This window comes from Aedes albopictus, chromosome 1, assembly GCF_035046485.1.
Source record: "Aedes albopictus strain Foshan chromosome 1, AalbF5, whole genome shotgun sequence".
NCBI classification, from domain to species: domain Eukaryota; kingdom Metazoa; phylum Arthropoda; class Insecta; order Diptera; family Culicidae; genus Aedes; species Aedes albopictus.
Window position 1 is genome coordinate 52,979,035 of NC_085136.1, and position 17,089 is coordinate 52,996,123.

Sequence of the window (17,089 nt, forward strand, 5' to 3'; positions counted from 1 at the left end):
ACATATAATATACTATGTACCGTAATGTTCCGATTTTATCACGCCCTCCGCGCATTAGTCGTTTATTCATTAATTTGCTGTTACATTTGAGGACAAGTGTTTTCCCTCTTCTTCAAGATGAATGTTGAAAGCGTGTTTTGCAACGTTAAAAATATTGAAATGGGTATAGATGTTGAAGAATATTACAGGGCATTTTTGAAAAGGGGCGTAATTAAATTGTTTAAACAGATGTCGCTGATGGCAATTTCTCAGTTGTTGTCGTTTTCGAACTTCCTGCGCCCTGCTTTACCGATGATATACAGATGGCTCGTTTGTCAAATTTTAGACGGCAGGACGTGCAAATGCGTAATTTTGTACACAATGTGGACATTTGGGCATAACCAGTCTCTTTCAGTTTATCTATGGTGCTTTCGGTGAGATTTCGTAACTCTTTTGAACATTTTTTTTCATCAAACGGTCTACAAGAAAGCGACTGTTCATCTTGTTCGTTAGATTATAATAAACAAAATCACTTATTAATTTTAACTTACTTGTTTGGTGTTGGTGGCTGAAGAAAAAAAAATACTATACAATTTTTAATATTCATAGCGGTAGTATTTTTTTGTTTTTTTCGTGAGCATTGTCAGGTATGTATACAGACAAACAAACGTAACACTGGCGAAATTTTCATTGACCACGCCTTCAACGATCATTTTGAATCTTGGTTGTGGCTTTCATAACAAGAAGAGCGCCCATCGTTTTTCTTTGCGTTTGACGTTTCACACTAGCGCCTTCTGATGACGATATTGCACAACGCAGTGTTTCGTGAAACATTTCCACCAGGTGGTGATAGTGTGAACTGGGCGATGAATTTTCACTAAAATTGTTCTAGGCGTTTCGTCTGTTTGTCTGTGGTATGTACCTCTTATGCATTTGTTGTTGTTGAAGTTACTCGCATTCTTCCGATCATAAAGTCTGTTCTCTACACACTTAATTTTGATTACCGAGTTCGGTAATTTTTTGACGAGATTAAAACTGCTGAGCACCGAACTCGTTCAGCAAAAATGCATTGTTTACCTTTTCCATACGATTTTGACAGTTGTTTTACTGAGCCTCAGTAAAATCGATTACCGAAACTACCGAGATCGTACTGCTGTTATAATCTCGTCAAAAAAGTACCGAACAGGCAATTCAGAAATAAGTGTGTAAGAGGGATTTTTTTTGCGGATAAACTAGACGTATACGCGTATAAAAAACTTTTATTATACAGCTTTTGTCTTAAAAATAAATTCAATTCCATTTTTCTTATAATCAACAGCTTTTCAACACTATCAAGGGATTTTTTCACCAGTCACGTACAATAAAAAGTATGACAATCTCAATATTTTTGATCACAACACTGGATCGCGTCTAAGTTTCAAATAGATACTATAGTAATTACGAATAATCAAACTAAAGTATCATGAAAACAACTTGTTTAATTCAGGCGGTAGCCTTTACAATAAAATCAGCATCAAAATATAATTCTCGAAATAATTTACACAGAAAAAAAATTTTTTTTGTTACTAAATGTAAAAATTGTGAAATGTTTGAAATGTCATAACTTTTTTGTTTATCAGTTTACCATCACCAAAATTTTATGGTAGATAGCTGATATAATGGGCCATTTCCCCTAAAAAATTGAAGTTGGTAAAAAGATAGGGTTTTGAGATATTTGAGTTTTTGTGACAAATATCATATTTTTTCAAAGTAGAAAAAGAAATTTTTTACAGTGTATATTTTCTAAGGAATCATCATTTAGTTATCTAACTTTGCTGAAAAATTTATAACAATCGAACAATCCGTTTTTGCTGTACAGCTTTTAGAATATTTTAGAACTATTTTCGCATACACCCTTTTGAAAAGTTAGTCGTGAGTGAATATGAAGGTTTAATATCAAAAAATGGCGATTTATATGAAATTGAAAAACTGTGCAAAGTTTCAGATATTTTTGAAATGGTCGCTCAGGATCGACTGACATGACTCCGTGGAATTCCTCATAATCGTCCGCATTCTTTTTTGTCAGCTAGAAGCATTGATACCATTAGCTGGAAAGCGTAAACCAGATGCCGAACAACTCCTTCACGGTCTTTCAGGAAATGAACTTCATACTTGCGTTACCACCGGTCGAAAACTTTCTCATGGTCCGGATCGTAGGAGAAAGTTGCTTGAAGATCGGCCGGATCCGGAGCCTTCCTAAATACCGAATCACTCCAGCAAGTGTTTTGCTGTCTCCGCCAGGTGGTGCCATGCTCTTGAACGTTGAATTCTTGATCACCTCGTCGCCAACTGTTATACTTTTATACTATTCTTTATTGTTCGAGTGGTAGGTACAGAATGAATTGAGTTATTTACCTAATATTTGTTTTATTTTCATTTTCTTCTTGGTTTTAACAGCTTTAGGTAATCATTCATTTTTTGTACTATTTGAATTTGCTATTCTAATTTACATTTCGGCTTCTATTGGAGTTCTGGTGGCTTTTATAAAAAGAGAAAAAAAGGAATGAGTTCAAAAACCTAGCTACTATATAAAAAACTGTGGTGGTCAGACTTTCGGCAACGTGCCATATATTTATTGATTGACTCACCAAATCGCTCGTCGAGGGTCTCGGTTTCAGCCAGACGGTGGACGTCAGAGTTTCGCATCTTCCGTGGAGAATTCAGAATCATCCGGAGAAACTTATTCTGAACTCTCTGGAGTTTGCAATGCAATGGTGTGCTTTAGCGCAGTTTTCTCAAACTGGCATACCGCATTCGATCACTGGAAGGATGATCTGTTTGTTGATAGTAAGCTTATTTTTTCTAAGACAATGTCGACCTCCTTTTGAATAATGGGCACAGTAATCTGTGAAGAGTTGCCTTTGGTGACAGTTTTGTCAACCTGCTGCCTGAAAATTAGCTTATTGCCTAGGGTCACGCCAAGCAAAACAGCCTCTTTGGACTATTCCACCGTTGTGCCGTTCAGGGTGATTTTACAATCCTCAAACAGATAAAGTCTGGGGGATTTTGAGTGGAGGAAAAGGATGATCCGGGTCTTTGCTGCATTGATGCAGATCTTTCAGCTGGTAAGATATTCTGCGAGGACTTCCAGGTCTCGTTGGAGCTTCGCCGCAAGCGCTCGTATGGCCCTACCTTTGTAGATGACTGACGTATCATCCGCGAATAACGACAGAGATCCGTTTTCAGAGAGCGGGGGTATATCCGAGGTGAACAGGTTGTACAAAAGTGGACCTAGTATGCTTCCCTGGGGACACCGGTGAAAATTCCTTGCGCGTTGGCGGTAGCCCCACTAAATGAGACCCGGAAGGTCCTACCTGATAAATTGTTTTTGATGGTTTTTACGTCGAGCAGTGCCATGGCAGAGGTCTTTGAGACAGACTTGTTCCGCCTGAGGATGTTGTTTACTCGGGACAGTTGATTCACGGTGGATCATCCACGTCGAAAGCCAAACTATTCCTCGACCAAGATGTTGTTTTCGTTGGTAAATGCTATGTCCCGCCGGTAGATTGCTCTTTCAAACAGCGTAGACAACGTTGAGAGAAGACTGATGGGATGATAACTTTTAGGAGAGGAAGCATCCTTCCGGATTGGAATGAGTTTGCCCGACTTCCACTGCGAGGGGAAATGGCTGAGCCGGAGACACTGATTGAAAGCAGCAACAGATGAATGTAGAACTGGAAGCTCATGTGCTTGAGCTTCAAGCTCAAGATGTTATCGAAACCTGGGGCCTTCATGTCTTGGAAGTTTTGGTGTAGGTCGCCAGTTCATCAGCGGTGATCTCCAACTCCCCTGTGAAGTCGTTCGGGGTCAGATGTAGCGTATTTGCATGGTTATTTACAGCCTCTTAATGTGGACTAAGTATATCTGTTACGAGATTGTGAGAGCTGACGAAGTGACGGCCTATCTCGTCAGCCTTCTCTGCAGGAGTAATCAAGCGATTCGCAGAGGCATTGTTGTCTAACGGTATCAATGTCGTCGGAATGGGCCTAAGCTTAATTTTCAAAATTTTGGTCGTCTTCCGGAATGGCTTAGCATATTCTGGGGAAGTGCGGATCTCATTTGAGAAATCGTTATTTTTAAGGTCCACCATTCTGGCTTGGATGATTTTTGTCAAGCGATTTACACGAGTTTTCAAGACCAGCATGTTAGACAGCCAGCGAGCAGTGTTACGTAAGCGGATCATATTTTAGTGAGGAACGTTATTACCTATCTTGAGACAACTTTTTTTTACTTTGAATTAAAAAAAAAATTACGGTGTAGGGCTCAAGAAACTTGACTTATTTTGTGATTATCATCCGAAAGCACTTTTTGTAGGAATAATTGTTTTTGTAAACACATTTAAAAACTGATTAAAAAAAACTTGGCCGTTCTCAAAAGACAGTCTAAATACATATTAAAGAAACTGAGTATGCAAAGTGTTTTATCTAGTCAAGGTCAACATACCCAGAAAGTTTCATTGTAATCTGAGAGAGTGCTGCCGACTCCGAGTAGAATTTGGGGTAGAATTCGTCTAAAATCACTCATATGATTTTTCTAATCTTTCTGTGCTCTTACAAACAAAGAGTAATAATTCATGTGAACAATACATTTTTTGTGCCTCGACAAGTATAGGAAATTTCTCCTCCTCAATATAAGAAAAACTAGCTGAATATTGTGTTGTTCTTTGCTGTACATGCATCGCTCCTGTAAGGGGTGAGTATGGCAGCATACTCGATCGCGTTCGCTATTGTCTCGAGTGAAAATCAAAACAATAGATGCGCGGGTGTTTAGTGTTCAGTATTGTGTTGTTCTTTACAGAGAAGAACATTAATCAAGTCAATTAGATGATCGGCATTGAACCACACAAAAACCCCACAACAATTGGTGAGATCTTTTCAATTTTATTTATTTATAAATAATTCTATTTCAGTATATTTACTTTATAACTGCATATAAGTTGAAAATTCGCTATTTTCAACATCCTTTCATCCATTGGAAGATGCTTCAGTTCTGGGCTCTTTCTAAGTTGATGAAGGGATTTATAAATGCTTGCAAGGACTTGGCCAGGTGTGTGGAGCTGAGTGAATCTATGCCATTGTAGATAGTAGCGGCATCAGCAATGTCAATGGAAATATTCAACTTTGCAACTCCATCCAAGATTTGTGCAAGTATTCATGCTATGCTATGCTATGCTCAATATAAGAAAAACTAGCTACGATTTTTACGCCTCCATATATATATATATATATAGAAAAAGTTAGAATTGTAAGTTTTCAAATTTGTTATGTGTCCTCAAACGTGCAAAAACTCAGGGATTCCTTTAGATAATTCATAGTGCTCTTTTCAAACTTTCCAAAGTTTTATAGAGATTACCTCAGAAATAAATGTAATAACTCCTTTATAAAACTTTTCTTGGATTGCTTTCAAAATTGCAAAAAGGATTTCTGTAGGAAATCTGTCAGGAATTATTTTCAAAAAGACTTTTTGAAAGTTCCTCCAGAATATCTTCCTGATCTCTAGTATTTCTTCCAATATTTCCCCTAGAAAAATTTCTAGAAATTTATGTATGAATTCCTCTAGAACCGCTTCCATGAGTTTCCCCATAAATTCCTCCATAGTTATGTTCAGGAATTCGTACGTGAATTCTGTCAGGAAATCATCAACCAACTCCTTAGAAATACACTCAGTGACTCATAACAGAAAGTTTAAAGTTTTGAAATCCTCCAGAAATTTCTCCAAGGATTTCTTTAGAAAATTGTATACAGGCTCCTTCAAAAATTCTTACAGAGATTCCTTTACTCATTTCCTTGCAGATCGCTTCAAAAATGCATTATAAGATTTCTCCATAATTTTCAAGAAATCTTCTATGGCTTCTGAAATAGTTCTATGGATTCTATGGATCTTTCAGAAATTACTCAACCAACTCTGCTTTCTCCAAATCTATCAGTTTTTTTTTTCCAGAAGCTCTTCCAGCGGATTCTTTGAACATTATTCATGTGACTCTTGAGTTTCTTTTTCAGCTAAAATTCCTTTTAAACTCTGCCAAGGATTACTTTAGCAATTCTTCTAGGGATTCTTGAAAAATAATCCCAAGGAAATTTCTCCATGGATTCCTGTTGAAAATTTTCAACAGTGATTCCTTCAGAAATTCTTTTAAAGATTCTTCCAAAAATTGTTCAAGACGTTTTTTCAGAAAATCTTTCAAAGCTTCCTTCAAAAAACAATCGAACAGGTTTTTCTTGTAGAAGTCCACTAGCCAGTAATTACTCTAAGAATTTCATTGAAAATTCCCGCAGGAGTATGTCCAGGAATTTCCTAAAGGACTCATCCAGAAAAATCTGCATAAATACCTCAAGAGATTCTTGCATTATTACTTCTAATGATTCAGATTTGAATTCCTCTAGAGATATTCTTCTGATATTTCATCTAACGATTATGCTATAATTTTTTCTCTGCATTTTTTATGGAGTTCTGGATAAATATCCTAAAAGACTTTCTAGGGATATTTACATCAACTTATTTAGACGTTTCTCCCAGTATTCCTACAAAAGTTCCTTCAGAAATACGTTCACAGCTTGCTCCAGGAATACTCCCTAAAAATCCTCTTAGAATTTTATTGAAGGGTTTTTCCAGGTTTTTTTTTTCCTAAAAATCGACAATAAATGTTTCATGAATTTCCACCAGGGGTTTCCCATAGTGGTTTATCAGATTTATTTAACCAGAAAATACTCCCTTTTAGGATTCCTTCAAGAATTTTCCTATTTTTTACATTTTCTTCTAGAAATTCATTCAAGAAATCTTCCTGAAATTTCTGCACGAATTGTTCTGGAGATTTCTTCAAAAATTTCTTTGAAAATTACCTGTTTGAATTCCATCTGATATTCCTGGTATATTTGCCTCATTCTTTCAAAAATATCTCCGACGGCTTCAGAATTTTAGGAATTTCTTCTTCAAATTCTATAAAAGAACTCTTGAAGTTTCTAAAAATGTCTTTACTAATTTTACAGAGATTGCATTGGACATTCTTCCAACGGTTCATCCAAGAGATCATTGAGAAATTCCTTCAGAGATTCCTGTCGAAATACTTACAAGGATTATTTTCAATGGCTGCAGCAGTTTCGTCTGAAATTTATTCTGGGATTCCTCAACAGGTTCCTGCAGAAATTGTTGTCTTTCAGAAATTTCACAATATCTAAATGGAAGAATTCTTGAAAGAATTCCTGCAGGAATTTCTAAAAAAATCCCTGGATGATTGTCTGAAGGAATCTTTCAATAAATAAACTTCTGGTTTTGAATGTCACATTTGAAGGTTGCTGGGAAGAAATTCTTCAAAAATGTCTTGAATGATTCCCGAAGAATATTCCTGAATAAATTTCTGAAGTTATCTATGGACGAATATATAGATGAATAGCTGGGAGAATACCCCGACGAAACTCCTTAAGGCGAAACAGGAAGCATTCCCTCATTTTTTTTTTTGTTTTTAATTTTTTATTAAATAACGAAGCAATATTTTCAAAATCGGTTCTCGTGCACATGTAGAGCATGGATCAAGGTATCACCTAACGTTTTTTTGTAGTGGAAAAAGTTTTCCATTTTTGCAGAAACCATTTTTTTGTGAAATTTTATTCAAAAATGGTTTCTGCAAAAACGAAAAACATGTTTCACCACGAAAAAAATCAGGAGATACCTTGATCCATACTCTACATGTGTAGGAAAACCGATTTTGAAAATATTGCTTCGTTATTTTATAAAAAAAAAATCAAAAACCAAAAAGGGAGGAAATTGATCCAGTTTCGTCTTAAGGCGAAACTGGAATCATTTTCACATATTTTGCTTTTTAATTTTCTATATGATAGCGCAGCAATATTTTCAAAATCGGGTTTCCTACACATGTAGAGGAAGGTGCAATGTATCTCCAGTTTTTTTTTTCGCTAATGGAAAAAGTTTTTCATTTTTCCAAAAACTATTGTTTTCTTTTTTTTTCCTTTTTTCTAAACGAAAACATTTTCCATTAGGAAAAAAAATCAGGAAATACATTGAACCTTCCTCTAAATGTGTATGAAAACCGAGTTTGAAAATATTGTGCCGTTATTGAATTAAATAAAAAAAATAGGAAAAGCAGCCAGTTTCGCCTTAAGATATCTCCCCAATTCCTAAAAAAAAATCATGCGAAGATTTTGGAGGATGGTATCCCAAGGAAAACTGGTTTTCTAGGTTTAATCACATCTCTGAACAAGTGTCACCGATCGATAGAACCGAAAGCAAAGCCGAACAACATTTAACAGATCACAACCACGATCTTTTTGCCTGTCTAGGGCTAGTAGTCATCATCCACTATTATACTATTACCTAGCCGTTCAACACGAGGACGTTAGGCAAAGGGGTCGTCGTTGTGATTGTGTTGTTCAATTATGGCCTCGGTTAATTTTCAACTTCTATTCAATTTCTCTCGTCGCACACTTGCGACTCTATCCACCGTTTCTTTCATTACTTTCGTTTTTCCCTCCTTCTTTGAGTAGTATTAAGTGCACCGAGAAAAGCCGATAAAATTCAATTATCATTTTTACCTATTGAAAAAATGTCTGCAGAAATGTCAGATACTGGTGGAATTCTTGAAGAAAACTCTTAATAAACTTCAGAAGGATCCCTGGAGTTTTTTCAGCAGGAATGCTTGAAAAATCTCCTGGGAGATTCCCTGCTGCAAGAATACCCCTTTCTTATCCGCGATAATTACAGAAAAGTTTGATGAAAAGATAATCCATGTGTAGGGGTCGCTTGAATTTGGAAACCTTGAGTGAGCTCTGATTCTACCATGACAGCACTGCTGCGGTCGATACTGTAGTACGCCACCTTAAAGTCGATGAAAAAGTGGTGCGCTAGGATCTGGTATTCGCGGCATTTTTTAAGAGTTTGTTACACGGTGAAGATCTGGTCCGTTGTCGACCGGCCGTCGATGAAGCTGGCTTGATAAATAAAAAAAAACTCTACACCGTCCTCAACCAGAGGTTGTACAGACGAACGATCACTAATATGAGACAATGGACAACGCACGAAACACCCAGTGGTCCAAAGGAGATTTTTTCGTTTGACAAAAAGTTTTCAACGATTGGAGTGGGAATCGAACCCACACTCCGAGGCTTATAATACGCCTATCGTACGCAAATCGCGCGGCCATGATCTGGGATAACACTTTGTAGGTAGCATTCAAAATGGGAATAACTTTGAAGTTGTCACATTAAAAATGGTCGCCTTTCTTGTTAAAGCTAAGTTTCCTGTTGCCAAGTAGAGCGCTCAAGTAAAATTTCACCTTTTTCCGTAAGTAATTTTGACATTTGTTTAACTGACAGCATTTTAACGAAACGATTCTGTAAGAAGGATGTGAAGAAAAGGGCACTAGGTTGTTTACGATTTGGACTAAGAGAAATTTCGTTCGTTTCCTCAGGAAATGTTATTGAAATTGAAATGTACTTTTTCACGCGCGCGTGTGGGGAAAATAATTCAATTTATAACCGTGATTTCTCTTGTATTTGTTTTTCAGTGTTCACTCAGATATTTATTCGGCGATTATTTCCGGGATCATTCTAAGAGTTCCTTCTAGGATTTCTACAGGAATGCATTCTAAGATTTCTCCAGGAGTTTTTTTTCTCAAATAGAACTATTTGGGATCCCCCTAGGTTTTCTTTGGGCGTTTCTTATATGAATCCTCAAAGAACTCCTTTTTAGATTTCTCCAGGAATTGTTTATCAGATTTATCTGGGAAATCCTTCCTCCAGCAACTTCTCCAGGGATTCCTCCAGAAGCTCCTTCTAAGTCTCCTCTAGGAGTAACTTTATAGGTTTCTCATATAGATTTATCTGGTTTTCTTCAGGTTTTTTTTAGAATACACTAGGAGTGGCATCAGGGAGATTTCTCCAATAATTCCTCCAAAGATTCCTCCAAAAATTCCTCCTGAGATTTCTCCGATGATTCCTTCAGAAATTCCTCCAGAGATTACTGCAGTATTTTTTTTTTCGGGAATTTCTCAGGGAAAATCTTCCGGAGATTCCTCTAGAAATCTCGCGCTTAGTATCATACGGGCGTATCTACAATGATCGATTTTCTCTTTGATTAATAACTTGACTGGCAAATCATTTTTGGATGTTTTTGTTGGTTTAGATGCTAGTCCTAGTTGTCCTTCACCGAAACACACCGAGAGATCATCCGAATATTGGTCGTATTTCCCGGAATATTCCAAAGAGAAAATCGATGCAGAGATATCGATCATTGTAGATACGCCTGTATGATACTAAACGCGAGAAATGCCTCCAAAAATTCCTGCGGATATTCTTCAAGGAATTCCTCCGAAGATTTCTCCAGGAACTCCTCTAAGGATTCCTCCAAAAACTCCTCCGAGTATTCCTCCAGGAATTCCTCGGAGGAATCTCCGGGGGAATTCCTGAAGGAAACTACGAAGGAATTTCTGGAGGAATCTGCGGAAAAATTCCTGGAGGAATCTCCGTTGGAATTCCTGAAGGAATTCCCAGAGGAATCGCTGAAGGAATCTCCGGAGAAATGGAGAAAGCTCTGAATGAATTTCTGGAGATTTGCTACAGAAGATCCTCTGGTGATTGCTTCAGAACTCCTTCGGGGATTCCTCCGGGAAATTCCTCCAGGACTTCCAGACTTCTGGGGAAGTCCTGCAGGAATTCTGGAAGAACAGCATGAGAATTTCAGAGCTAATTTTAAATGAGTCCTGGGAAACTCCTGGAGGATATTTTTTTTTTTTGAAACTCATTGGGGAATTCCAAAACAGTAATTCCCGGGGCACTCCTACAAGAAATCACGGGGAATCCCTGGATAAACTCCCCTCGAATCCCTGAAAGAATTAACTGGGAACTTCTGGAGGCACTCCCGGGGAACTCACAGAAGTTTTATCGGGGATTTCCTGGAGGAAACACCTGAGAATTTCTGGATGATTTCCTGGGGAATCCCTGGAGGAATTTCCGGAATACTCCTTGAAGAATTCCCGGGGAATTCCTGGAGGAATTTCCGGGGAACTCTTACGGGAATATCCAAGAAACTCTAGAGGAATTCCTGATAATCTCCTGAAGGAAGAACTTGAGGAGAACTTCTGATTGAATTCCCGAGAACTCCTGGGGGACATTCTAGAGGGATTATCGGGGAACTCCTGAAAGAACTCTTTTAGGAATTTTCGAGAACTAGGAAACCTCAGATTTCTTTTGATAGCGCAAGACAGATCAAGATCAATGCTGCAGATTCTCACATAATTCGGTTCTTCCAGGAAACAAACATATTCATCGAACTGAAGTTGTTTTAACATTAACCGCGCTCATAGTGTTTTGCCGCCGCTGCATACTTGCGGATTTTTTTATGTACATACCGCAGTGCTTCCGCATTCTGTTGCCGGCCCCATTGCATTTCCCGCTTCAAACTGATGTTGTTTCTTGAGTTCTTTCCTTGTCAAATAGTTGACCCTGTGACACAGGCCTAAGGCTCCTGTGTACTAACAGCTTAATGCACACTGATGTCTTTGGTGCGAAAGAAGAAACAAAAAAGAAAGAGAAATGTCACTTTTACTCACGGAATAATACATCGACATATTATTCCGTACGGAAAATTAACAACATGACTGACAGCATCGCATGACAGTGCCATCTGTTGGCAAATCTTTCTGGCTGCGAATTACTTATCAACTGCGAACGCTTAAGTAATTTTGATTGCAAAAGTTTTACGTGACCATTACTTGTCCTATCTTTCTACACAGTACTTACCAGGTGGAAACTAGCCATAATGGAACAGATTTCCACTTTCTTTTCACTCCTCCGTTAGCTGTTCAATGCCAGATCCTGACTATCAACAAGCGCAGGCAGGTGGCCAACTTTCCTAGGCCCATTTTGATGAGTTAAGCTTCTGTACCATCCTGACCAGTTGATTGCTGATTCCTTTTAGGTCTCTAAGAAATGTCTGGTGCAATTCCTTTCGAGGGCAATCCTTTTCAAAAATCTGAAAGTATCATCTCAGGATTCTAGTCGAATCAATATAAGTATTCTTGATAAGTTTAATTTCAGGATTCCAGAGAAATCCCTCTCAGCATTCAGACAATTTATTGAAATTTATTGGTTTGGAGTGTGCATTAATTTTTTTTTATTACATTGGCTCCTTTCGTTTTTTTTTTTTTGATATTTCAGATGAGCTTTTTCAATTATGACTGACAACTCGAGACAACAGTCATGATAAGCAAGATTATGAATCGTCAACCTCCATTATACTAATCTCAATGCAATGCACTCTCACTCGCAATCCATTCATCGGAACAGTCTTCACCACCTAATTCCCCCACTCCCTTTCCAGGCGTCCCCGGCAAGCGGAACGAAATCTACTACAACTGCTGCCCGGAGCCGTACATCGACATCACCTTCGCCATTCTGATCCGCCGGAAGACGTTGTACTACTTCTTCAACCTGATCGTGCCGTGCGTGCTGATTGCGTCGATGGCCCTGCTCGGGTTCACACTGCCACCGGACTCTGGCGAGAAGCTTTCGCTCGGTAAGTACCTACATATGTATGTCGGCAGCCAAATGGAGACGCATGGTCGTTTGTGATGGTCAATCTGTGCGTGATGTACCGAAAAGTTGTAACGAATCGGGTCGGCGGCGACGACGACGGACGGCGGGAAACATTAGAATGCAGAGGAAATAGTTCGCAATTAGTTCGCTTCCCGTCCGCCCCAGACTGTAACAGACTCCACCCCGGCCGGACGGGATGGGGGAGATCGGAGGAAATCCTAAACGACAGCCGTTAATGATAGTTTCCGGTAGTTTTCGGTGGTACTACTACGGCTGATGGCAGCCAATCTGGTTGGATTAATCGTCGCTTGGTTCTGAGAGCGATGCTGCCGGCCGACCAGCCAGCCGGCCGGTATCATTAGCAAATGTCTGAGAGGGAAATTACATTTTTTTTTGCTGTATCTACTTCGTCTGCGTTTCCATCTCAGATTTCATTTCCGACTAGGGAAACGAAACGAGCAACGACAAATTGAGCTTGTTATGTTTTAATTAAATGTAATTGGTACCAAGTGGGGAAACTTTTTTCGGTAATTTGGTGAAAGGAGAAGTAGTTTTCATACACGCAGCAATGCTTGCTTTCAGAGAAAGAATCTCGAAAAATTCTGAAAAAAAAGTCAAATATGAGTTCAGTCGTCATCGTGCAATGAAAATTTGTGTATTCCCTGGAACCGACAGATTCCCCCAAAGGTCAAGTCAAACAGATATTCCCGTTTAAAATGGCTCCCGTGGGAACGTTCCGCTCTTCTGCAGCCAACAGCTGCTGAAATGAAACTTTTGTCCCCATGTCGCCAGAAAAATTCCTCTAGCGACTTGGAAAAGCTAGTATATACAGAGTCAAAACAGATGCTGGGATGGGGTATTCCAGGGAATCGATAAATTAGGAAATTCCTACCGAACGACGACAGAGGGAAGTTTTCGTTCCTCAGCTTCTCGACCACCGAAGTCCCCTGGATGGTTATGCATCTCAGCTTCGGAGTATGAACAACGAGTTTGTGCTTTTGTGGTCTATCTCTCTCAGGGCATCGAATGAAAAAAAACGATGCAGCAGAATGCAAAATTTTGGGAATTTTTCCTTTTTGTAGCGCTGAGTTTTGTCAGCAAACCAGTACCGTTTTCGGTTTGTGTTAACTTAGGGTAGGGGGCTACTTTGGCTATTAGATGGGAGTTGACACTCTCATACGTTGCCCTTTACTGGCACTTACCAGACTTGCTAGTACACTCCGACCTTATTTTACGTCCGTTTATTTTACGCCGGATTGATTTACGTCCACTTTTTTACGTCCAAAATTAAGAATCACGTCCATTTCAATCAATGCTCTACACCTTTAATAGTTTTCTAAATATACACATGTATTGTTCAGAAATATTCGGAAGGACAACAAAGACCAACCAGTGATAGCTCCTGATATCATTATTTCAACAATGATTTTTCATAAGGGCCTAACTGACTTGATCGATTTCTCTTCGTTGACTCTCTCTTTCGATAATAACTTGATCAACGAAATCAATATTCATTTTGTTTCTATAGCAACATGTAGTCGTCTTCTTCGCATTTCAACCAAAAAATCTTTGGAAAGCTCAATGCACATTTTGTGATATCACAAAGAGAGGATCGATGAAGAGAACTCGAAAATGTCAGTTAGGCCCAAATGAAAAATCAGTGTCGATTTCTCATGTTAGATGGCAACACTGTTCAAATAGAATCATATATTGCTGAATATATACTTTACATATGAATGTATGCGATATAAAAGACTCTTCAGCATAATTTAAGTAGCCGTCAAACACTGTTTCATGTCGCATAGAATAAAACGAAGTTTTTTAAAGCTGGCAACACTGTTTAACTGTAAATACAAATCTGAATGTAAAATTCACTACAATTGGGATGGTGTCCATGTTCGTTGCAGTTTGAAGTAACGTAACACAATATTAGCAAGTCAATAAGATTTACCTTATTTACTTGTCTTTGTAAAATTTGGTTCTTCAAAATAATCTGGCAACTGGCAACACTGCATAATGTTAAACATCGATCAACACAATTTCGAGATAATATATCGAATTCGATTGTTCAGTAAATATTATGAAGAAGTCAAGTGGTATCTTGGGCGTCATTTTAAAATACAGTAATTGTTGACGTCATTTGATAACACATAATTTTTGCACTAGCTGGCAACACTGGTCATGTAGATTCGAATATAACTCAATATCACAGATCGGGTGTGAGGTAGGCCATATGAATATTCGACAATGTTGTAGTGCACCACAAGTGCAGTACATTATTTCACGTTTGGACTCAAAAAATATATTAATTCTGGCAACACTGATCATACAGATTCAAATATAGCTCAACATTTCTGATATGATGTGAGATAGGCAATTCGAATGTTCGACAATGTTATAGTGCACTTCAAGTGCAGTACATTGTTTCACGTTGGAACAAAAAAATTATATTATAGCTGGCAACACTTGTCATACAGATTCAAATATACAGTCGAACCTCCACGAGTCGATGTTCCTTGACTCGATAACGACTCATAGAGGTAAATTTTTCCATACTGAAAAAAAAACTGGGTTACTATGATAGACCCCCCAAAATGGTTCCCAAAGGATTTTTGTTCCACTACTCGATATTTCCTTGAGTCGATGGTCCCTTCAATATCGACTCGTGGAGGTTTTACTGTAGCTCAATATCTCAGATATGGAGAGATATGCAATTCGAATGTTAGATAATAGTGCAGTACATTGTTCCACGTCGGGATACAAAAATTATATTATTGCTGGCAACACTGATCATACAGATTCAAACATAGCTCAATATCTCTGATATGGTGTGAGATAGGCAATTCGAAAGTTCGACAATGTAAGAGTGTACCTCAAGTGCAGTACATTGTTTCACGTTGGGACAAAAAAATATTGCTGGCAACACTGGGCATACTGATTCAAATATAGCTCAACATCTCTGATATGGTGTGAGATAGGCAATTTGAATATTCGACAATGTTATAGTGCACCACAGGTACAGTACATTGTTCCACGTTGGGATACAAAAATTATAGTTTTGCTGGCAACACTGTATCATATATTTTGAGAATGGAGCTTCAGCAGAAAAATCTGCATAATAAAAATAAATTTCCTTTATCTTTTGACATGTTGTCATCTCAAATTGTGCAAACAAAGCAAACAATTTATTAATCGCCGAATAAGAATAATTTTTGCCAGATAATTGAATCACGGATAATCGAGTTCGATCTGAATGTCAGATCCGGTCAGATAGGCAAATCGAATGTGCAACAAAGTTATAGTACATTGTTTCACATTATGACACAAAAATATGTTATTTCTGGCAGATAATATTAGAACATCTCTGGAGGGAATCCATGATTCCTCAGAAAAAAAAAATGAAAGGCATCTCGGAAATACACCTGAGTTCCCTGAAGGAATGCTGGGATGAAGTATTAGACAAAATCAGAAAATCATGATGGAAGAATACCTGAATGTTTACCGGAAGAAGAATAATGAAAAATTCCAGGGTAACCTTTGCAGGAATCCTGAAAAACCCAGAGAATGTTTGGGATGAATCTTTGAAAAAAAAAATTGAAAATAACCCTTGGAAATGGATTTCTGCTTGATCAACGGGAAACCCTTGGAGGCACTAAAAACGCAATCCTTGGAGGATCCCTGGTGGTTTCCCGAAAAAAATATTTCATGAATTCTTAAGGGAGTTCTTAATTCTTGGAAGGAATATTCCAAATAATTTAAAAAAAATCTGAAGTGAAACCATCCCAAGCAACACACATGTCATATAAGAGTTACGACAGCACAAGTTTTGGTTGTATTGAAGTTTATTTTACGTAATTCTAGCATAGTGTTAAAATTACGTCAAAATAACTCCTATATAACCAAAACTTGCGCTGCCGTAACTTTTATTTAACATGTGTGTTGCATGGGATGGAAAATACCTTTAAGAATTATGAAAATATCGTTAGTTAGTTAGTTAATTTAGGTTTGACACTTTACACATTAGTGGTTCCCTGGAAAAATCCTGTGGAAGTGCTTATGAAACACTAAGCAAAGAGCAGGATTTGTACAAGTGGGTATGTTACGCCAAGAAGACAAAAATAACATCCTGAAGAATCCAGGAAGGAATCCATGAAAAAATCACTGAGAAAATCCCTACAGAAATTCTAAGAGAAATCTCTGGAGGAGTCTCTGCAGAATAAACAACAATTTAGGTTTTCGGTTAAATCATAATTCAGCCAAAGTATATTCGAGGGCCCATATAGCCGAGGCGGTAAACGCACGGGTATTCAGCATGACCATGCTGAGGGTGACGGGTTCGATTCCCGGTCGGTCCAGGATCTTTTCGTAAAGGAAATTTCCTTGGCTTCCTTGGGCATAGAGTATCTTCGTGCCTGCCACACGATATACGCATGCAAAATGGTCATTGGCAGAGGAAGCTCTCAGTTAATAACTGTGGAAGTGCTCATAGAACAAGCTGAGAAGCAGGCTTTGTCCCAATGAGGACG

The 17,089-nt window shown here is 38.2% G+C and overlaps 1 protein-coding gene across 1 annotated transcript in view; it reads left to right on the plus strand.

The window, feature by feature from the left end:
* The window catches only part of LOC109424591 (neuronal acetylcholine receptor subunit alpha-7-like), a 953,623-nt gene that overhangs the window by 833,429 nt on the left and 103,105 nt on the right, over positions 1 to 17,089 (plus strand). The window contains exon 7 of the mRNA XM_062844539.1: positions 12,349 to 12,543. Within this exon, the coding sequence (XP_062700523.1) occupies positions 12,349 to 12,543 (195 nt within the window). The remainder of the gene's footprint in view (positions 1 to 12,348; positions 12,544 to 17,089) is intronic.